At 36.0% G+C, this 23,214-nt stretch overlaps 1 protein-coding gene across 1 annotated transcript in view; it reads left to right on the top strand.

Moving 5' to 3' along the window:
- LOC104162057 (bromodomain adjacent to zinc finger domain protein 2B-like) overlaps window positions 1-22,813 on the top strand; it is an 84,956-nt gene extending 62,143 nt beyond the window's left edge. The window contains 15 exon segments of the mRNA XM_009700697.1: window positions 498-752; window positions 1,531-1,745; window positions 3,167-3,241; window positions 8,404-8,647; window positions 10,275-10,337; window positions 11,539-11,683; window positions 14,375-15,039; window positions 15,605-15,878; window positions 16,111-16,266; window positions 16,736-16,896; window positions 17,806-18,011; window positions 18,503-18,638; window positions 20,283-20,429; window positions 21,633-21,892; window positions 22,666-22,813. Of these exon segments, the coding sequence (XP_009698999.1) occupies window positions 498-752; window positions 1,531-1,745; window positions 3,167-3,241; window positions 8,404-8,647; window positions 10,275-10,337; window positions 11,539-11,683; window positions 14,375-15,039; window positions 15,605-15,878; window positions 16,111-16,266; window positions 16,736-16,896; window positions 17,806-18,011; window positions 18,503-18,638; window positions 20,283-20,429; window positions 21,633-21,892; window positions 22,666-22,813 (3,150 nt within the window).
- The last annotated feature ends 401 nt before the right edge of the window (window positions 22,814-23,214 follow it).

Here is a 23,214-nt window from a genome sequence, read left to right on the forward strand (position 1 = left end):
AGCAGGAATATGTATCATGTCTCTGTGCACAGGCCTTAGATGGAGGTTTTCTCATATGTGCAACTATTCTAAGCTGTTACTCAAAAAAATTATTCTCACAGTCTTCTGTGCTCTTAGTTCTTGTCTTTCAGGACTTGACATACCTTAGGTTCAAGCACCCTCTGTTCCAGAGAATTCCCATCTCTGTGTCCCCCAAATATTTTTACACCACTTTTTGTAATATTGTGGCTCGGAATAGAGCCGTGAGAGCATCTCTTGACCAAAAAACTAAGTATTGATTAATGTCTGGCTTCCTATAATATGTGAAAAGGTAAACGTGCTTCAGCTTTATATTAAATGTACTGGATGGGATGTGGGGGGTAGCTTCTCCACAGCCTTTACCTTCTAGAGTTGTGTAGGTCATATGGAAGGAGCCAATTTGCAGTAGCATCTGGTATCAAAGAAGTTTTCTTTTGAATATACTACTGAATCTTTCATTGTTTTTCTTTACTTTTCAGCCTTTGCCAGAGTTGCCTCGCATCCCAGGCCTTATTCTCGATGGAAGCACATTTTCAGATTGTCTCATGGTAGTGCAGTTCCTGCGTAACTTCGGTAAAGTTCTTGGCTTTGATGTGAATGCGGATGTCCCTTCCCTGAGTGTTCTTCAAGAAGGTTTGCTAAACATAGGGGACAGCATGGGAGAAGTACAAGACTTGCTTGTCAAGCTTGTCTCTGCAGCTGTTTGTGATCCAGGACTTGTTACAGGATACAAGGTAAAAAAAAAAAGGGGGGGAAAAAATTCCATAGTAAACCCTGCATATTTATGAGTGCATTCTTCATAATGCGTCTTTAACACCTCTCTGATTTGGATTTCCATTCTCTTTCCTAATGCTTCTCTTTGGTGTCACTGTTCTAATGTTTCTCAAACACTTTCTGTACCCTATCAACCTTCCCATTTTCCAGAAGTGATATATTTCTGGGCATTTTCTCTACCTTCCCCCATTTTTATTTGGACCCCTTGTAGGGCACTATCACATCTGTTGCCACATCTTTTAATTCCCTTTTTTTTTTTTCCCCCCTCTTTCATTCTTACCTTTATGTTATTACTGTCAGTGAATCTTGCCATTTCTTTCTCCAAAGTCTGCTGTCTACTTTACTTCATCAAAACTCCAATTCGTTCATGATTGTCTTTCTTATTATCCTTCTCTTTCAAACCAACATAGTTCCTTTCTACTTTAGAGCTCTACTTGGCATGATTATATGAACAGTATTCATCAAGTCCCAGTTGGACTATGCCTTTTTTCTTTTAACCTATTTCATTAATATTAAATTACCTCTATTCTTAAAAACTTAGAGGTGAAGACAGTCTAATTTATTACTGTATTCAAGATTTACATTTGAATAATTTACATTTGAAGAAAAATCCTGATTAAAGTCCTTATGTAAAAATGCTAACAAACCCACCCCACTGTTTTATAAACAATAATATAACCTGCAGAGGAAAAGAATTATTTTAAATGTGAGTGTTTGAAACGTCTTTATTCATTTTAGGCTAAAACTATTCTTGGGGAGCACTTGCTGAATGTTGGCATCAATCGAGATAATGTGTCTGAGATTCTGCAGATATTCATGGAAGCTCACTGTGGGCAAACTGAGCTGACAGAGAGCTTGAAGACAAAAGCTTTTCAGGCACATACTCCAGCTCAGAAAGCATCAGTACTTGCTTTTCTTGTCAATGAGTTAGCGTGCAGCAAAAGTGTAGTAAGGTAAGAGATTTATTTCCCAAACAGGTCTGTAAAAATAAAATTATAAAAATGTTATAGTTCAAAAATACTGTATATGCTATGTTCTGTTACGGGAAAATTCTTGATGTTCTTATAATGAAAGGTGAAATTTGCTATGTTACAGCTTCTTAACTTTATGTACTTCTGATATAATGGAAGAATAGAACTTTTCCATGTTTGGTCTGTAAGTTTGTTTTCAAAGCTTGCGCCAAAATTTCTCCAGCTGTTTTTGGAGTAAATGTTGAGGTTGACTTACAAAGAAATTTACTAGGTATTCTAGGGAATAGTTCAGAAGAGTTGTATAAGGCTTCTGCAGTACTCTGTTTACCCTTTTTTCCCTTTTGTGTTTTAAGACCTCTTTTGTCCAAATACTTTAACTAGGGTCGTAAGCTGAGATGGCAAGCCTGATTTATCATGGTGGTAGTTCAAGAATATGTGTGCTTCATTTGTGATCAGTAATGTATAGCATTTCATTGTTAAAAAAACACCTATGCTAAACAACATTCTAAACCCCAACAACGTGCAATAAAAACTTAGGAAATGCCAGTCTTTGGGGTATGTATACCTCCGCATACTTACTGTGGTAAAGTCTTTTATCTCCTAATTGAGTGCTGTTTTCTTTCCTAGTGAATTCTCTTGCTTGTGGTATACTGTACTGCAAAAATGAATCAGGGTTGTGTAAGGCAAGAATGAAAGAGATGCTTCATGTATTCCAAAGTTGAAAAATAGCACAACTGGAGAGTGCAAGTGCTATGCATGTACTGTGCAAGAGAGTTCATGTGTATTAATCAAATTCATCATACTAAGAAACTTTTATCTTATTGCAGATAACCAACTGTTAAGTCAGATTTATTGAAATGCTCATTCAGAACTTGAGTTTCTGTATTTTCATTGAAGAAACAACTAAACCTGCTAAATTGTTGAGGCTGGGATGTCTCAGAAGTGGGCTCGCAGATGGCCACTGTACTGAAGCACTTTTTTGGTTCTGCAATTTCTGCAGTGGAAAGCGAACGTTTGTAGATCACATGTATCCTAGTTAGAATACCATAGATATACCAGTGATAACTTTGTTTTCAGTGCAGGGCTAGATGCTTTGTGGCGAATACATCTGGAGGCTTGACACTGAATTAGAGCTATGGAAAGAAATGTCAAATTCTTTGAATGACATGCTTCTTATGGAAAGAAAGTTTATGTGATACTGTAAATAAAAACTGCCTCACATAGGTACACTAGTACACTACATCAGCATTCCTAGTATTGGAATTTTCTAGCTTTAAAATTTTTTATTTTGAATTTTAAGCATTTCTTCAAGATAGTTCTTTGACACAAAGTATCTGTATGTAAATGTCTGTCAGACGAAGATATGTAAGTTCACAGTTAATGGATTATTTTGTCTTTGACAGTGAAATTGATAAAAACATTGATTATATGTCAAACTTAAGGAGAGATAAATGGATGGTTGAAGGCAAACTTCGGAAGTAAGTTTTGTTTCCTTAAATATTACAATATATTACTTTTTTGCATTTGCTCAGGTGTGCTTCTATATAGGCAATTGGTTGTAAGGACAAAATTAGCTGATGCAATTACAGGTTTACCAAGAAGTTAGTCACTGAACTGCTTAATTAAGATGGATGTGGATCTAGAATGGTGCAGCACCAGTCTTTTACAATCTACTAAGGATGCATGAGATTCAGAGGGTTAGTGTCCCTCAAAATTGAAGCAAAGTCAAGTCCATTTTGTATTTTTTGGCAGAAAATAGAAATTTTTTTTATTGTACTATTACAGGAGCTGTCAAATTGCTATTGACATTATCAAAGTTTGTTTGGACCTAGCATAATTACCATTGTTCATTCTGAAAGGCATTTTAAGAAGACATGATCTTCATACAACAATTACCAATCGAGTTTTGCTAATTTGTATTGTATTACCTTAGTGTTACCCAGCTGTCAATGTTGCATTGTTCCCCATAGCTAGGGGTCATATGTAGAATGCAAACGTTGAGATAATTTTTGTATTTTTATTTAAGGTAAAATTGGAACTTTTAAAGAGTTGTCAGTTTCATATCCGCTATTTTCCCATCCTACAAGACAAAATTCCATACAGCAAGCATAACGGCTCCAGCTACCAGGAAGCTAGAAGGCATAAATTTCATGAATCACAGGGGGTAAAAATACATAGCCAGACTCCGCTTTCTTTTTTTTTTTTTTTTTCCTTAGTCATCTTTACCTCTTACTAGGAGCGGTGAATCCTTTCTTAGTCCTTGCTTTAGGTACTTGTGTTTCTAATCTTATGTCTCCCTTTTTTCCCTTTAATGTATCTCAGAAGGAAGAAGGAAAAGAAGTAAAGAAGAAGGACGAGAGGGAGGTAGAGGAAAAAATTAGAGCAATAAAAAAAATTATCTAGTAATATTGCAGATCACAGTCTGCTCAGGGTTAATATATTTTGGCTTTTAGGACAATCCAAATACCTTTCTCCTGTCTTCATCTGTATCCCCTCTATGGAATATAGTTGGAAAAGTGTTCCTGAAGTTCTGATGTAGCCAACTATCCATTAGTGGATTGGGACCCTTACCTGTCCCTGTCTCCCTAGGGACTGCTTAGTCTTTGTCTCCCTCCATCAAACTGTAAGTACTTGTAGATATAGGATCCTCCCTTTTCCTCATTATCTCTTTTCTTCCCTTTCAAATAGTGGGCATAATACCGTGAAGTCAAAAGCCCCTCTTCCTTTCTGCAGTCATTTCTCTGTTTCTTGTGTTTTCCCCTCACGTGTGAATTTCAGGTTCCAGTAGTGCTGTCCCTGTTTTCAAGCGTAAGTATCACAGGAGTGCTCAGAAACATTGTTCTTCCGCTTCTTTGAATTCACTGGACTTGATTCATCTCTCTCATCTTTGGTTCAAAATCTTTGGATTTTCCACTGTTTTTCTGATGAACTCTTAAGAAGCTTTTTAGAAGCACCTTCTTTGATCAATTTTAAACAATGTTTTCTTTATTATGTCAGTTGGTGTTTTTCATAAACTTACAGTTTATGACGTTCTGGGGCTTCTCTGAAAAGAACTCGGTCCGTTTCAGTCTTCTGTTTGGTCTTTTTTTCCTGCTTCCAGACTTCATTCTTATGCATGTTATCTTCCCCATCCATTTCAAAACTCTGTCTAGTTTTAAGCATCCCAATCCCAAACAGTTTTGCGTAGGAATATGTGGTTTCTTAACTGCTTGCCATGTGAACAACAGATATGTACTCTTTTCATATGCATACAGACCTTTACATGACCCTCAACACAAGGCCATTGTGCATGGGAAGTGTATAGTGTTAGAATTAACAGATGCTGAGGAATGGGTTTATTTCCTCTCAGCCTGGTTTGCTGGTGTTTGTTGTGGTAAATCATGCTACTATGTCCAGACTGTCTTGAGGTATATCGAAGTGGGATGAGAAAAGATTCTACCTGTATCAGATGTTTTCACTAATTGATTTTTTTGTGCCTAGGTTGTCACTTTATGAGATTAGCTCCTCAACTGGATATCGGGGTTGGGCAGAGGGGGGCAGAGAAAATAATATGAAAACCTATGACTGTAGGTACAAAAAAGCAACATTAAAATCCCAGGTTGGAAGAAGGAATCATTGTATAAAAGCCTATAGGAATGCTTTTTTTTTTCCCCTCTTAAGAATATTGAACAAAATTCCTTGATAAGTATAATATATGTGGTTGGCAACTGGGTTCTGAGCTGCCTGGACTGTTTCTGCTGGGCTGATGGTCAATGAGAGGTTGCATATGATTCTTTGTCCATCACCTTTAGATGTGAATCTGGATCCAAATCACCATTTTTGTAAAGATGCCTGTCTCATACAATCAGTTAATCTTTGTTTGTGCTTTTTGTATTACAACTATAGTCAGAAGACTGTTTCACCTGAGACGATTCAGCTGTTTTGTAACAAGATAATCATAATCTCAGCATCTCCTTTTCCATTACATGTCTTCTCCTTGGCATTTCTTTTGAAGCTTGATCATTATGAAAGGGAATAAAAATTAAATACAGCTATTTGAAGGATTAGGTAATACCTGTTTCTTTACAAGACTTGAAATACTGCAGAAAAAGGCTTTTCATTACAACGTTCTTTTTAACATGCCAGTATTATGGCATACTCTTTGTAAGTTAATTTCTTTCTAATGAGGCCATCTCAACTGTAAATGATGATGGTATATCAAAAGCAATGTTACATGAGGGGAGAAATTACACCCCAAGTTTGGGTAGGAGGTGGCAATGCTGAGTTGGGAAGCTTTAATTTTTTGAGACCCAAGCTGAAGTATGTTAAAAGTATGATGTTCAGAATTTCTTTCCCTTGCTGCTAGTTAATATTTATGTGCAAAAATTATGAGGAAAGCATGAAAACTAAGTCAGAAGGTGAATTTTCCTTCTAAGATCTAGTAAACATTACAGATTAGATTAGAGCAGGCTTATGTCACACATCTGATTATCTAATGGACCACCTACTCTTTTTATAGGCCAACAGACTTTATAATTCTCTCAACAGTGGCAGATGTCATTTTGGTATATACCTGAAAGTGAGAAAAATGAAACAGTTTTCTGAGTGAAAGTTTTCTTCTCTCAGTGAGCCATATGTCTAGGTAGCACCAGGAAAATGATGCTACCTCTTGAAATACTTGAACATTTTTTAAATTGCAAGCTCATTGGTTTCTGCCTCTGTGGTACTTTGGATACAGACTGCTGCTGCCTTGTGCTTATGGTGGTATTAAAAGAGAGCATCTTTGATTCATTTCCATCCTTATAATTGGTATTGTCACGCAAGCTTCCTTTGCTTGACAGCATTGTATCTCTATTTTTGCTTTCAGCAAAAGTACACTTTTTTGCTGCTTCTCATTTCTTTTAGGTATATGAAAGAGGTGTTTGCTGGTTGTTGAGCTTCAACCCACCAGCTTTATTATTGAATTGCATTGAAGATTATCGTAGTCTAATTTGTGTCTAAAATTGTCCAGTCACACAGCGGTCAATCCAGTCATTGACTAGTGGCTTTGTTTTGTAGTTAATTCCTGTGTATAGGCAGGAATTTCTAGTCCAGATGAAGAGAATTTGATGATTTGAAGTTATCCTCATAAAAAGGAAATTTTTTTCCTAAAAAACCTAACTTGGGGGAAAGCTGAATAGTGTTTATACTTAGTGATGCTAAGGCTTTTTGCATCAGACTTGAAAATGTTACCCACTTCCAAATTCACTGGGAGGCTTGAGAAATCCATTTATATAGGAAAATACAAGTGTAAAACTTTCTAAATTCTCCAGTGGATTAACCGCTACATTAAAAATCAAAACAAACCAGAATCCCCCCAAAACCCCCCCAAACCCAACACCCCCTCCCCAAACCAAAACAAACCACCACACACAAAAAAACCCAAAGCCCAACTGTTTTCATGCAAACAGAAGTCCCCTTGATGATTTCTTGCTAACAGTCTTTTTAGAAAGTGCTGCTACCAGTTGAGCAGTGACGCCTTCATCTAAATCTGTGCTGTTGAGTGCTGGTTTTGTTTATCAGCATTTTAGAAGGCTGATCTGTCTGTCATTATGCCCGCAAGCCAGTACTTCTACAACAGTCATCATACTTGTAGCCACTTGCTGTATGGAATATTGTTTTGTAGGATGGGAAGAGAGAGAAGTACGACAAGGAAAAATTACATACTGGTAATTGTGTTTGTCGTTACCGTTCTACTTTTCCCATCCTACCTTCTTCCAGTCATCTCTTACAAAAGTCTTTTTCTTTTCTACACATGTTTATGAATCTCTTCTAAGTCAGTTGCGTTTTTGGTCTGCACTGTAAGTGACTGGTTAGGCCTGGCTGTTTACACCTCCTGTGATTCAGCATGTTTGCCTGCTAGCTCCCTGATAGGTGGAACTGTAATTTTTGCTGTGTGGAATCTTGTCTTATAGGGGTTTTATAGAAGAAGAAGGTCTACTACAACCATAATTACTGGTATGTAAGTTTCCCTTTTCTTTCATAAAAGGAAAAATGAGCATTTGATTGAGTAATCTCCTAGTAGTTTAGGTAGCTAAGATTTCTCAGAAAAGAAAGTATGTCGTAGAATGAAAAGAACAGTCAAAGGACTAAATTCAAATAATACATAATAAATTAAAAATGCATAAAAGTCTGAAATGAAAAAAAAAAAAAGTATTTTAAACCAACCTTGCTGTTGCCATGCAAATGTAAGTAATTTCATACTTCCAAGTGAGGATTTTTGCTACCTTCTCCCCCCAACCCCGCCCCGTCCCCCGTATTTTCTGATCATATTCTTAAAGGCAGAAAACATAAGTTCAAATGGTTCTTTCTTCTTATTCTCTTTCCTGACTTTTCAGAATCCCTCATGTGTGTAATTTCTTCTAAACAGTCAGGCAATGAAATTTGCCTGGGAGAAACAGAAATTCTATTCAAAACTGAGTAAGAGGCTTAAGGGGTTTTGTAACCTGAATTTTTCTTGTTGGCTAATGGCAATAAATATTGAGAAAATACAATGTCATATTAGAACAGAAGAGCTAATTTGAATCTAAAATGTATGATTTACTCTCAGTCATGTAGGAAGAAAGGTATGTTTATGCTACAGACATACTCTATAATTTCACCCCTTGTCATGTGTTTCAAGGCTTAGAATCATTCATGCAAAGAAAACTGGCAAAAGAGATGCTACAGGAGGTGGTGACATAGGAGAGGAACAGCACTCTTTGGAAACACCAACGCCAGGCCGCAAACGCAGACGAAAGGGAGGGGACAGTGATTACGATGATGATGATGATGACGACAGTGATGATCAGGCAGATGAGGATGATGAGGATGAAGACGACAAAGAAGATAAAAAAGGAAAGAAGGCAGAAGTTTGTGAGGATGAGGTGAGGGATTTTAAGTGTAGTGAAACTTAATTAACTAGTAAGTTAAAACTTGTTTTCATTCTGTTTCCCTGCAATAAGGCATTGCTTCCCCAAAATCTCACAATAAAAAGGAAGGAAGAATAACTTATCTCCAACTTTTTAAAATTTTGGAATAAGTTTATGTTCCAGAGTATTTTTTTTTCTTTTTTATGATAGTTACCATAGTGTGGATTGATGGATTGTTGTTTTTTTTTGGTTGGGTTTTTGTTTTGGTTTAGTTTGGGTTTGGGTTTGGCTTTGGTTGGGTTGTTTTGGTTTTTTTCATGCTTACTTGTTTTGACTTAGTCTTAATTTCTCTGAAATTCTGAAAGATTGTACCAGATCCAGAGAACTGCAGCTTTGTTAGCAAATGAGCATAACTGTAGTTTTCTCTTAGAGGAGAATAAAGGTCATTTATTAGTTAACAAAATAATAAAGAAGTGTAAAGTTATATTTAACATTATCTATTATAAAGCTTGCCTGTGAACTTCCGATGTGTTTTTTTCACAGCTTTTCTAGGGTAGTCACTGCCTTGACTGTATTTGATCACAAGATGATAAATTTTACTAGTCAGTATCAGATAAGATACAGGAAGGATCACTGAAACATTTTTAGCTTGTTGAGCTGAATTGTATCTACAGTAGTCCAAAGATTTTTTTAATAGAAGTGCCACAGGCCTGTAAGCGTCACTGTAGAACTCTAGAATTCTCTACTGAAAGAAACTTGATAAAAAGAGACAAGCAATACCAAATACTACATTTTAGCATACTGAGTGTTGCACTATTTGGCAGAAAATGATCCATTTATGCCAGACTGTCAAAATTCAAAGTAAGGTTTTATGGGTGCTGTGGATATGGCTGCTTGAACAATGCATGTGTACAACATGTGAACTCAAACCTTTGCAAACACTCTTCATTAGAAACCCAGAGAGTTTCTGGGGTAGGAACAGCCCTTTGTGCCATTATTTTGGATTTATTTCAAGCACTATAATGTGTATGAATTTAAGATAATACCTTAGAGGCACAGCACGAAGTTCTTACAAATTAATACTTCAGAATTAAAAATAAGTAATATTTAGGTATCTAATCTCACATCTCTCCCTTAATCTTTTTCCCTTTAGCACCATCTCCTATTTTGGTGCACTGGGCATTTCGTAGCCAAAAGCCCTGTAACTCCTGTAGAGAGATTAATTTTCTGATATAACAGATTTTGACAGATTCCATTATTTCATGTATGAAAAACACTTAGAAATGAATTTGAATATCCAAAAAGCCTTATAGAAACTAATATTAAATTCTATAGTCTTAAGCATTCATGCACAAACTGAATTATTTCTTCCAGTAAAAGAATGTTTTCAGTGATCATTTGACCATGAGCTTTCTCCTTCATATGCATCTGGGATGGTTTGGAAAGACTCAAGATACATCTTTTTCCAGTTACGTTGTTCCTAGTCAGATATATTGAACAAACACAGGATTTGAACTTTCTCACCCTTAGAATTTACCTCTCATTTTCTGTTATATCTTTTTACTGTAATATTAGTAAAACATGGTAGTATGATCTTTATCCTGAAATGAATTTGGCATGACAGTATATTTGATGATAATAGGATGATGGGGACCAGACAGCAAGTGTTGAAGAACTGGAGAAGCAGATTGAAAAACTGACAAAGGTGAGAGGTCATTTGTCTTTCTTATACTATAGATTTGATCACTGGATGTTGAATGTTAGCCATCATTTTCAGCGCTTCAACTCAATATAAATTGAAATAAGAATCGGCTTTTGTTTCATGAAAATATGAATGATTCTGCTGTTCATGACACCTGAATTGTGAGTTTAGTCTAGTGGCACTAAATGGATATGACTCCATAGACAGTTAGAAAGCTGTTGATAATATATTTGCACATCTCAGAATAAAGAATTATACCATTTTTATCCAGACCTAATTGATATACTTCTGTTTGTTGATCTTGGAAAGTGACGATAAATTTTGTTTATGAGAAGCAATGACTTTTCCATTATACAAATGATTGTAGTTTTCATTCCCTCCTATGCTTGGCTAATTCCTGCAACTGCGTTCCAAGCCAATACAAAGAGCTGTCTTTGCTTCAGATTTTGAAAGAACACACAATGGAATGGGAAGAGAAAAGTAAATGAGAAAGATGGAATACTGTAGATAGGGGTACTCATGGCCCATGTTTTTATTCTTTGTATTGGAAAAATTGTCATTTAGGACTTTGTCTCTTGGTTTCTGTGATGTTCCAAATTGCAATAAATTAGCAGTCCAGAATTACACCTGACTTCCGGCAGTGTCAATTTAGTGGAGCAAGAAGTGAATAGACAAACAGAAATTCTTGTTGGCCTCCCTCAGAGAACTGTTTGTGTTTGAATACAGAATTTATTTTCAGACATTGTTGTTCTCATTCTTTTATGAGCCAGTTAAAATATCTCATTAGTTTCCCATCAGGAGCTACAGTATCAGCTATCTTCAGTGCTCTGTTTACCATTTTGTATAACTGATAGGATTTTAGCTGTTCTTGTGCAATGAAATCTTTGATCCTGTTGTTCTCTGAGAGTCAGTATTAAAAAGACAGGACCTGCCATTGCAAAATGTGTTTTTAAAGGAAGATTGATAAACTTAAGCTGAACCAGGAAGTGATTGAATTGATTTTTTTAAAGGGGACTCTGTAAGTAAAATCATCAAGTTGGCAATTGTGAGTAGAATACCATACAACACACACACAAAGTCTCTAAGAGAGCCTCCTCATGTGACCCTTGAACTTTTTTGTTCAGTCTGGCAGCCAGGAGATGTTTTCTGTTATAATGAATTTTTTTCCCCTGTTGGATTATAATGCTTTCCTTTTCTAAAACAGCAACAAAGCCAGTACAGAAAGAAGTTGTTTGAAGCTTCGCACTGTTTGCGTTCAATGATGTTTGGTCAAGATCGTTACAGACGCCGATACTGGATTCTGCCCCAATGTGGTGGTATTTTTGTAGAAGGCATGGAAAGTGGTGAAGGTAAGAAACATAAAGGAATAATGTCACACCAAGGCATACTATGCCAAGACATACTGCCCATCTCTGTAGGCTGTAATTTTGTGCAGCAAGATCTTTAGGCTTTAAACGACAGGCTAAACAGGCTACTGTCAGTAGACCTCTCTGTTCAGATGACGCTCTCTGATACTCTCTCTCTGATTATGAAATATGAGTTAATATCTTTCAAAATAAGGATTAATATTTTGGAAGTTTTCAGTTGTTATAGTTCTATATGTTATACTTTTTCATATTTAACTACATGGGATATTTTTTGGCTGTTTCTGAGCTATTTCACATTTCCCAATGGCAGTGAACTCTGCATCTCTGCATATGAAAGCTAGGATCATCTCTGAATGCAAAAAAAAATTCTTTTCATCCTCAGTTGTTATATTTTGTGCAAATACAGAGACTATTCTGTTCTTGAAGATTTGATATGTCTGCAAAAATATGAAAATTACTTTCACACAGTGAAGTACTATGTTTTCTAATCAACAATATGATTTAGTCTCTGTATTTTACCAACTGATCTTTCTTCTAATCCAGCAAATGCTGAAGTTATTTTTGCTAAAATTAAAATTTAATTTTGTGTCTATGACACTTATATGCTAACTGTGATTGAATTTTTCACACACTTTAAATTGGATAGAGGCAGAAAATACATATTAATCTGACCTTTTTGTGGATATTAGAATTCTTAAACATAAGCCTTCATTTTAGTCACAGAAAAATTCTTTCTAATTCTGATACAGATGAAGCAAAACCCCATTACTTTCACAATTCCCCCCCGCCCCAACTAACAAAAAAAAAATCTCTGCTACACATCAGAATTGCATGATCTCATGAAAATTGCATTATTATAGTGAGCTATTTAATAAAATAACTGTAACATTACAGCATGGTATGAAATCTGAGCCCTGTTTTGGCCTCCAAAATAAACCGTACAACTTTTCCTAAATCTAATCTTGATCTTCAAGTTGTTCTTCTAAAATGGGTGGCATAAAAAATAATTTTTCCTGTGTGTCCTGTTCTGCATTATTTACCCTGTGTTTTTCACATGAGTAGCTGGATACAGAAGGTAAACTGTCGTATGCTGTACTGTTTGCATTCTTTTTGTTCACTATATTTTATTATATTTTATTATATTTTAACCAGATGAATCCTCAGATGCTTCCGAAACTGTACACACAGAAAATCATTGAAATACACCTACCTGTCTTAAGATAGTAAAACCAAACAAAAAACCACACAAAAATCTTAGCCAAGAACTGTATGGCAAACCCATATATTGTCTTAATGAAAGTTTAATCTCCCTGAGTAGCAAAATGGACATGTTCTTAAGTTCTGAACTACTCCTTCTTCTCCATAGCTCTTAGGTTGCACTGTTTCAGTAAATTCTACAGTTTATTCACTCCCAATTCCTTTATCTAAACATTGGAGATGCGAGACAAACTGTTAAATGATATGTCTATTTAAAAAATGCTTCTTCCCTCTTCATGCAGTCATTTTTGTTCTTATGCTGGTACTCAGATCATTTATGTCTTGACATACGCCGTAACTGTGAACACATTTTGAAGTTTTAATGGGAGGGGATATTCTTTTATTTTCTTTAATGAATTATCTTTGTAGAAATTACGATTTTCCAGGAGGAGCAAGTAAACTGTTGTGGATGTTCTGGCCATAAACCATAAGCAGGACCTTTGTTTATTTGCAATTGCAATATCTGATGAAAATAATTTAAGAATTAGGAATGCTGGATTTTCTACCTCCTCCCCCTTTTCCTGTCACTTTTCCATCCCATTTTTTCCATCCATCACTTTTTAAGACTTTTAGTCTAAGCTGACACACCAGTATAAGGGTAGAAGAGAAATGGTTAAGAAAGACTAGGAGAGCTAAGAAGACAGAAGAATGTTTTTCCTTTTCGTAAAAGAGAGATCTTTTGCACCTCTCATGTTTGAAGAAACTGACTTTTGCAATCAGCTTCTGCTTGTGGTACTTTAAATTGCTTAGATGTTACACCGTCTGATTGCATCTGTCTGCTTAGCTGTATGTAGAGCCCCAGCTGTCATGTTCGGTGGCTGCTGAAAGAGTTTTAAATTTTCAAGAATGTTGATGTTGTTTCACAGTCAAAGTTGTGGTTTATTTTTCTTCAAAGTTGTTAAGTTATTTAATGTTTCAGTATTTGGACAGTATTTGGTTTCACAACCAGAATTTTGGTCCTCCTTTTCATAGTTGACAGTGAGTTTAATGAAATGGTCTTTTGCAAAAATAAGCTTTAAGGCTATGAACATTGTACCCTCTTGATATAAACAGAGGAGTTTTTTGATAAAGCATGGAGAGTCTTGCAAAAAGAAAGCTGCCAAAAATTTTTCCCTTTTGAAGACTTCACACTGGCAAACTGCTTCAGACATATATCCATCGGAAGGGAGAATACTATAGCTATGTTAACTATCTTGAGGTTATTTTTCCTCCAGGTGTTTAGCAGGTTTAAATCTGTGTGTGCCTTGAAGCTTGTTTCCTTCTGCAAAGTGTTCTGTAAAGTGAGAAGAAAAAAGACATTGTGATCTAGCATTTGTTGAGCCAAAAATGAAGTAATTTTTATTTAACTGTGATAACAACAATGGTCTAAATGAGTTGGTCTGTTGTATTTCATCTATGTTTCTTGTACATTTTTAGGCCTAGAAGAAATTGCAAAAGAAAAAGAGAAGTTAAAAAAGGTAGAAAGCATGCATATCAAAGAAGAAGACTTTGAGACAGAAGAAAAATTACACTGTTTAAATACAACTCACTGTGAGCAAAAGGATGATCTGAAAGAAAAGGACAACACTAATTTGTTTTTACAAAAGCCTGGGTCGTTTTCAAAACTAAGCAAACTGTTAGAGGTAGCAAAAATGCCACCTGAATCGGACATTATGTCCCCAAAACCTAATGGCAGTGCAGCAAATGGCTGCACATTATCTTATCCGAGTAACTCAAAAAACTCTCTCAGCAGTCTTCAGCCCGCTGTATCACAAAGCACCATTGAGAAGTCTGATTCTAATAATCTTTTCAGTCCTATTGCAAGTGGGACAGGAAAGTTTTATAGTTCTCCACTAATTCCAAATGATCAGTTGTTAAAGACTCTTACTGAAAAGAGCAGACAGTGGTTCAGCCTTTTACCAAGAATACCCTGTGATGACATGTCGGTTACCCATATAGATACACCAGCTACTACAACTTCACTTACTCCTCAGTCACATCCACCATCAAAGTCACCTTCACCTGTTCCATCACCTCTTCTGGGCTCAACCTCTACGCAGAGTCCGATGGGATTAAGTCCTTTTGCATTGTCACCACTGCAGGTAAATAAATGAATTTTTGAATAGTCTGAATTTGCGGTGCTTATTCGGGCAGAATTTCTGTTTAGACAAATTGTTTTGTAGAAGTGCTATCATTGTATCTTAATTTCTCCTTCTTTTCTCTTTCTAAATGTTAGTAACTAATTCCACGTCAAAGATGTTTTATAATACTAGAAGTTTTTTGATAAAAATGAGATAGTTAAAATTAGGTAAGCCAATGTGTGGTATTTTGTATGTGTATTTCAGTAATTTAATTTGGCTTTTTAGGAGATTGGCCACTGGTATTAAATGAAAAGCAAATAAATAAATGAAAACTAGTTTTCAGAAATGTGACACAGCACACCCTCCCTTCAAAAGCTATTATTTTTTTAAGCATTAACAGGGCCCTAGTAAGGAGTATTACATGGTAGTGTGACATTAGTTTTTCGTAAGCTATTCAAAGTACTGAGTAAAGACCTCCTTTATGTTTTGGTTATTGTTTGACAAATAGCATCCTAATCATAATTCAGGTTTCTTGGTAATAATGATGTTAGTTATGATTGTGTTAACAATATATTCTGTGTAGCAGATGAAGGCTGGACTACCTATAATGGGACTTCAGTTTTGTGGATGGCCTACAGGAGTTCTTACTTCAAATGTTCCATTTTCATCTCCTTTACCTGCTCTTGGATCAGGGTTGGGATTATCAGAGGTGAATGGTAACTCATTCTTGGCATCTAGTGTTCCTGCAAGTAAAAGTGAATCACCAGCACTACAGACTGAAAAAATAGCTTCTGCCCCTTCTGCAGCGGTTGAAGTAGCCAAACCAGTAGATTATCCTAACCCAAAACCTATACCAGAAGGTAAGTATAATACAACAATAAGATGGAACTATGTGAAGGATAATTTCTGCAATGCTGCTATGATGGCACAGTTGCTTTGGGTTTTTTGTTGGTTTTTTTTTGTTGGTTGGTTGTTGGTTTTTCGTTTTTATAATTTGCCCATTTGAATTTGGCTAGATGATTTCTGTAATCTGATTGTGTGTAATCACATTAAAAATGTCTGCAAAGTGTTTGTATGCTTGTCTTGATTTAGAAATGCAGTATGGGTGGTGGAGGATTACTGATCCAGAGGACCTAAAATCTTTGCTTAAAGTGCTGCATCTCAGGGGAATAAGAGAAAAGGCCTTACAAAAGCAAATACAGAAACACATGGATTATATCACTCTGGCCTGCATCAAAAATAAGGACGGTATGTAGATGATATTTATGTTGCGCATGGTGTTGGGGCATAAGACAACTGGCATAGAGCTCTGTGAGATGTGTTTAGATATACAGAGTTAGACTAGCAGCTGGAGAAAAAAGATAAAGGTCTCATTGTGTGTAGTTGCCTTTTCACCAGCCTTGTTCTGAAAAGTTACAGGATTGGAGAAATGCTGTTTAATATAAATTGCTCTAGGGGCGTAAGTGTTGGTAACCTTTTTAAGCTCTTTCCATCTCTGTAACACTCTAGCTCAGCCTCTCCTTCCCCTTCTTGCCTTTAAATTGCAAGTTTGAAAACCTACAGAATTTGTGGTCCATATTTGGGTATCTTAAGAGTAGTATACTTTTACACACCAGTTCTTCAATATTTGACTGGAGTGACAGGTAAATCAGCTTGAATTTACTCAGAGAAGTTATAATACTTACTAAAATAATAAAAATGTGATTCTCAAATACAGTTGCAATTATTGATATCAATGAAAATGAAGATAACCAGGTAACTCGAGATGTTGTGGAAAACTGGTCGGTAGAAGAACAAGCAATGGAAATGGATCTTGCTATTCTTCAGCAGGTGGAAGATCTAGAGAGGAGAGTTGCATCAGCTAGTTTACAAGTTAAGGTAAAACTAACTTTTAGTAAAATGTCTCTTTAAGTGGTAAGAATTTTAAGTAGATAGTAGCAGTCCTTTTGCTGTTGGTAAGTGCCTTCTTATTCCATCTCTAATTGTCTACAAATAAAACAAATCCACTGAAGCAGTATCATGGATGTTTGTGTTTGAAACATTTTATTGCAGTTAAATCTTCAGCTGGAAGATGCACAGAATGGCAGTTCCTGGAGAATGTTCTTGTACAATGTGCAGTTCCCTGCACATTTTGTTAACCTTCTATGAATGCAAAGATTTTACTGCATATAGACGGCTTAATTATAGTGGATTTTGCCACAACTCTGCCTGGTTTGGGTGATTGTTGCTGTTAATGCTTTCAGAAAAGCCTACAAATACATGATAATACTTTGTAGAGTCATGGAGAACATGTGATGGTTGTGAGCATGAAAGAGTTAAGAATTCATGGGCTGTCATTACAGTTTGGAATTTTTCCGAGGTGGGTGTAAGGATCTCAAATTGCATTATGTTTGGTTACAGTACAGATGTAGTATTTGGGATCTAGTTTGTGTAGGGGTGGATATTATTTCTGTGTGACCAATTGATAACTGTCTCCTGAGCCTGTTGGACAGATAGACCTATTCTGATGTCTCGACCAATAGAACAGGATACTTCAAAAGGAGATAAGAATGCAGACTGTTGCAGAAAGGTCTCTTCAGAAAGTCTGGTAATGCTTGTATTTTTTGATTAACTGTTTTAGTTCTCTGGATATTTTGGAAACTGTCTCTACAGATGGATTTTACAAGTAACCAAGATCTACTGGAAACAGCGCTTCAGTTACTTAGTTTGATTCCATAAAACAGTTCCTCTCTTTACACACTAAGTTAACAGCAACCAATAAATGCACAAACCTTTCTATTAACATAGGGTTGGCTGTGTCCTGAACCTGCATCAGAGAGAGACGACTTGGTATATCGTGAACATAAGTCAATTACTAGATTGCACAAGAAGCACGATGGAGATTGTGCTGGAGGCGGAGAAGGCAATACCAGCTCTCTAGAGCGGAAGAATGACAACCCTCTAGATATAGCTGTAACCAGGCTTGCTGACTTGGAGCGGAACATAGAGCGAAGGTATCTGAAGAGCCCCTTAAGTACCACCATTCAGATCAAACTGGATAATGTGGGCACAGTTACTGTCCCTGCTCCTGCACCATCCATTAGTGGTGATGGTGACGGGTAGGTTATTGAGATTAACTTGAAAAATTATTGTGCTTCTTTGCTAATTGGAGCCTATTTTCTTATTGCCTGTTATCTATGTACTTTCTTGTATGTCTGTGATCCATATGGATCATGTTATTCTGCATGGTGCTTTGTAAAGATATTTTTTGTTACGTTTGTTGATAATCTTGCAAAGTTATCTTACACTTAACTGGTTGTGACTAAGCTTTGAGGCACGTAGCCACAGTCTGTGCACTACATGAAATTTAGTTGCTTAAACCTTATACTTATTGGCTGTGTACGTTTTGTCATTGCTTGGCTTTCAATGTGATAATGATTGTTCCACGTTTAAACATAAGCAAACACGGATGTGACCTACTTAATTTCTCTGTATTTCAATGCAGAACTGAAGAGGATATTGCTCCAGGGCTAAGGGTATGGAGAAGGGCATTGTCAGAAGCGCGCAGTGCTGCACAGGTAGCTCTGTGCATTCAGCAGTTACAGAAATCAATAGCATGGGAAAAATCTATTATGAAAGTTGTAAGTGTTTTTAATTTTTTGAAAAAAATACTGTCACTATTTGCTATATCCTATCCTTCCCACTTTAGGCATTTTAAGATACCATGGTTAAAACAATGCATTTCTTATTACTGCGTGTAAAACTTAATACAGTTAAACTGTACATTATGCACAGATAAGTTATAAGCCTAATGGAAAAAATTGTCCCTTGCTTGCCAAGTTCAGCATCCTGAACTTTCTAAGCTAAAAAGCCCCTGTAAGTGGTTGCTTTTTTTAAGATGGTAATTACTCTTTGTTGTTAGCATTTGGGTAAAAAAAGAGTCATTTCTGGCTCCGTTTGATGGAAGATACTTTATCTGATGGAATATTTCTGATCTCATCCGTGACATAAGCTTTATGGAGGTTCAACATCAGGACTTCATTTTTCAGAAAGTTGAGATGCTCCAAATGTGTGGCTTCTTTGCATGCACACTTCTTATAACTGAACATACAAATTGGGCAAGTGTGTGAGCAAATAGGCTGAAATACCTGTTTCCTTGTACACTTAACAAGTAGATCTATGTTAACTGCATATACAAAAGAAAGCATGCAAAATGCATGTGTCAAAATTTGCATGCACCTTTGAACCTCAAATTCAGTGCTATGTAGTGGGTGGCAAAAGTGATTCTTCCATTAGTGGTCTTTTCCCTAATTTTTTAGTTTCTGTCAGTCCTATACAGATTCTAATTACATCTGGACAATTAAAGGATGATTTAAATAAAAACTATAGTGTAAGGCTGTACCTTTGAGTTTATGCAGCTAGAAGTTTAAAGCTGTATCTTTAGAGCAAAAAGTTCATGAATGTAGTAGGAGCACCTGAAAAGGCGTTTGAATGTTTCAAGCATTAGTGGTGATGGTGACGGGTAGGTTACTTGTGTAGTAACTTGGTGTAGTAACTTGTTATCCAGAAAAAATGTATAGTATCATTCTCAGTTTGATTGAAATGTTCTATGCATTTAATTGCACAGTAAAGGTAAGTATTTGGTGAAAACATGTGGAGGTCTTTAAGTTCCTGAAAAAGAAGTCCAGATATAGAAGAGTATCAAAATCACACAAAGTAAGAAAGAAAATGGACAATACGTTAGATATTTTTAAGTTAGTGTGAATTTTAGGAAGTGCTAGGGTCATTTGTTTTGCTTTACCAACTTTGTTCATGGTGGCCTTTGGATAAGATGCTTACTGATTATTATTTGAAAATATTGTCATAAAATATAAATTGTTTTTATGAAATAGCAACTTATATATGCAGTATGGGCATAAATGAAGAGAAGACTCCTGAGATAGTATGTGTGGGCCAAGCGATTTTGATGGGCGTAAGATACCTTTACTTCTCATGCACATTAATGAAATATAAAAAGTATTCATAGCTTTGTGTGCTGTAGGACACCTGTCTTCTAATGAATTGCTTTTCAAATGTGTTTCCAAGTGTAGCCTTTAGATTGATTCCTCATGTACTGCATATATTCTTTTAGAAATGTGATCATTAGTAGACTCTGATTGTGGTAAAATGAAAGGAAAATAATTTTGAGAGTCAATTTGTATGTTTGGAGAGCAGGGTAATTTAGGTACCATTCCTGTGTTTCAAATTTTTAAAATTGAATTAAAGCCATTTTTCATGTATTATAGTATTGCCAAATTTGTCGAAAGGGAGATAATGAGGAACTGCTGCTCCTTTGTGATGGTTGCGATAAAGGCTGTCATACCTACTGCCACAGACCCAAGATCACTACCATACCAGATGGTGACTGGTTTTGTCCTGCCTGCATAGCAAAGGTAATACTAACCATAAAGGTGAAGTGACTTATAATGACCTTTTTATAGATGGTAGAGCTACGGGTCTACTGGTGCTTGTTTCAATGAAAATAATGGTCTGTATGTTTTATGGTGCGCTGCCATTAAATAATGAGATGAATAGTTTTATTTAACCATGATGGTTAACAATCAGTGCCAAATGCTTAAGAATGTTATTTATGACATCCGTGAAATAAAGGAATTGTGTAGTAATGGTTTCTAGTAAGTAGCAAAATCTGCATATTCTTAACTCTGAAAAAGTATATTATAAAAATACAGGTTTAGACAGCTTTACAACCAAATAGTATTTTGATAGGAGAATATAAAATATAAATGTCACGGTTTAAAAATTGTTCAAACTATCTAAAGTACTCTCAGTAGCACAGGCAGAGTTTCATACTTTTGATGCAGACTCTCTTTCTTCATGAAAATTGTTTTCTACCTTTTCATTCTTTGACTGTCAGTGAGTGTTTTCAATGGCATCATGTGCCTGACTTGACATTCTGCAAAGTTCCTGTTCTAATGATTCCTTCAAATACTGTGCCACGTTATGATGCTGTCAATACCCATAATAACTTACTTTTTTCATCTTAAATGTACCTCTTAGTTTCATTTTACTGTCTATAAATAGTTCTGGATTAAATAATGTTCCTTTTTTCCCCACTTTGTTTGTAGCGTTCTTGTATTGTCATGCTCCTTTTTAAGTTCGCCTGTAGTTGTTCTGTCGCCAAGCTATCTATATCTTTCATCTCTCTCTCTAAATCAGTTGATCCCAACCCTGGCTTTTTAAAACCTCTTTTCGAGTTTTTCATGTCTTGCAAATAATATGGTTGTTTGAAAATGAATATACGATTCCAGCTGTGTTTTATCGCATCAGTCTTTTAAGAATAGACAAACATTTGTCTAAAACTGTGCCAGCCTGGTTTGTTAGGAGGTACTGTTTTACCAATCTGAAGGTTGGGTGCTTTTATATTGTCACAAGTTGAGAACCTAGATCACTAGTAACAGGAATTTCGACAGCCTCACATGCCTTTAGAGAAGAGCAAAAAGTGGATAATCTCTGATACCAAATATTTCAATTGTTTTGGTGCTTCTGTTTGTCTGGTCTTCATTGCTGTCTATCAATAATAACAGAGGTTTCTGTAATTTTTTGGTTATTGCTTATTTCAGTTCTCTCTGTTGTAGGCAAGTGGTCAAACTCTAAAAATAAAAAAACTTCAAATCAAAGGGAAAAAAAGTAATGAACAAAAGAGAAGCAGGAAATTAGCAGGAGATACAGAAGATGAAGACTCTGCAACTACAAGCACCTCCTTAAAAAGAGGAAAAACGGACCCTAAAAAAAGAAAAATAGATGAAAATGTTTCTATAAGCCAATTAAAGCAAGAAAATTTCACTGCTATTAAGAAACCGAAAAGAGATGACTCCAAGGACCTGGCTATATGCAGGTAAAGTGACAAATTCTAAACTTGGTAAGTGTTGTCAGTGCCTGATTCTTTTTATCTGTGTTCTGGGGAACAAGGACCCTATTCTTTTTCATGTATCCCGTACAGATTTTGATAATTTGAGTGTATGTATAAAGGGTTTAATGTGTGCATGCTGGGAGTAACTGCTGGATTTGGTACTGAAGCCCAAGAGGAAAGTACCTGATGTTAGAATGTGGTCTGTGACATCATCTGCTCCATGCCCTCCCAAGAATGGGAAGAAGGAGCCCTGGTAGCAGTGGTACTGACAGCTTTCTCGTGTAGCAAAGATGATTATCTGCTATGTCCGAAAGGCGTTGCATTACAGACAGTAATAGGAATGCATCTTCTTTTGTAGTATTGCTGGTCAGTCAAAAGTGACATAGTTTAGGCTCGTCACAGTTTTGGAAAGCCAGTATTAGCACCCGTTTTACGGGTCTGCAGATGGTTTACATTGAGGTATTGAGGTTCAAAGTACTTGAAGTTGCAAGGCTGTGTTTTTCTTTTAGAATGTTGATCACTAGAATTTTATCTTACATAGGTCACCTGGAGAGGACTTAATGCTATCTTAAATACTCAGTTAAGGTGTCTGTCTTTATCAGCATTGTTCTGAGCCTTGCACAGGGCACAGAATAAAGTGCTTTCCTTTTATAAAATGAGTAAGTTGGCGGTACATGATGAATTTATGGAATAATGTAAAATCTCTGTAAATATATGAACAACTTAAAAATACTGACTTAAACCCTTGTTTTATTCAGCATGATTCTCTCAGAATTGGAAACTCATGAAGATGCTTGGCCTTTCTTACTTCCTGTAAACTTGAAACTTGTTCCTGGTTATAAGAAAGTTATTAAAAAACCTATGGACTTTTCTACCATTAGAGACAAGCTGAGTAGTGGACAGTAAGTATAAACCTTTTGTAAATTTTACTTTACTGACCTTTTCTCATTGAGACATCTTAGTGTTGTTACATTAGAGACAAGCTGAGTAGTGGACAGTAAGTATAAACCTGTTGTAAATTTTACTTTATATTTCAAAAATATTTAAATATTGAAAATACGGTACATTTTTTTAAATTAAACTATTTTGATCTGCCTGCTCTGGCACGTCTTTGATTACTTTTACAGTCAAAATAAAAATTCTCAACTGTATACTTTTCTCTTTGCCACATGTAAGTGAAATAGCACGTCAGGTGGGAGAACCTGTGGAACTGACTGAAAAACAATAAAACTGCCAGGTCAAACACACAAAGTCATTCAACAGGAAAAAATTTTTTTCCTGACCTTTTCTCATTGAGACATCTTAGT

The sequence above is a fragment of the Cariama cristata genome, unplaced genomic scaffold (assembly GCF_000690535.1).
Source record: "Cariama cristata isolate BGI_N322 unplaced genomic scaffold, ASM69053v1 scaffold5925, whole genome shotgun sequence".
Lineage (NCBI taxonomy): Eukaryota > Metazoa > Chordata > Aves > Cariamiformes > Cariamidae > Cariama > Cariama cristata.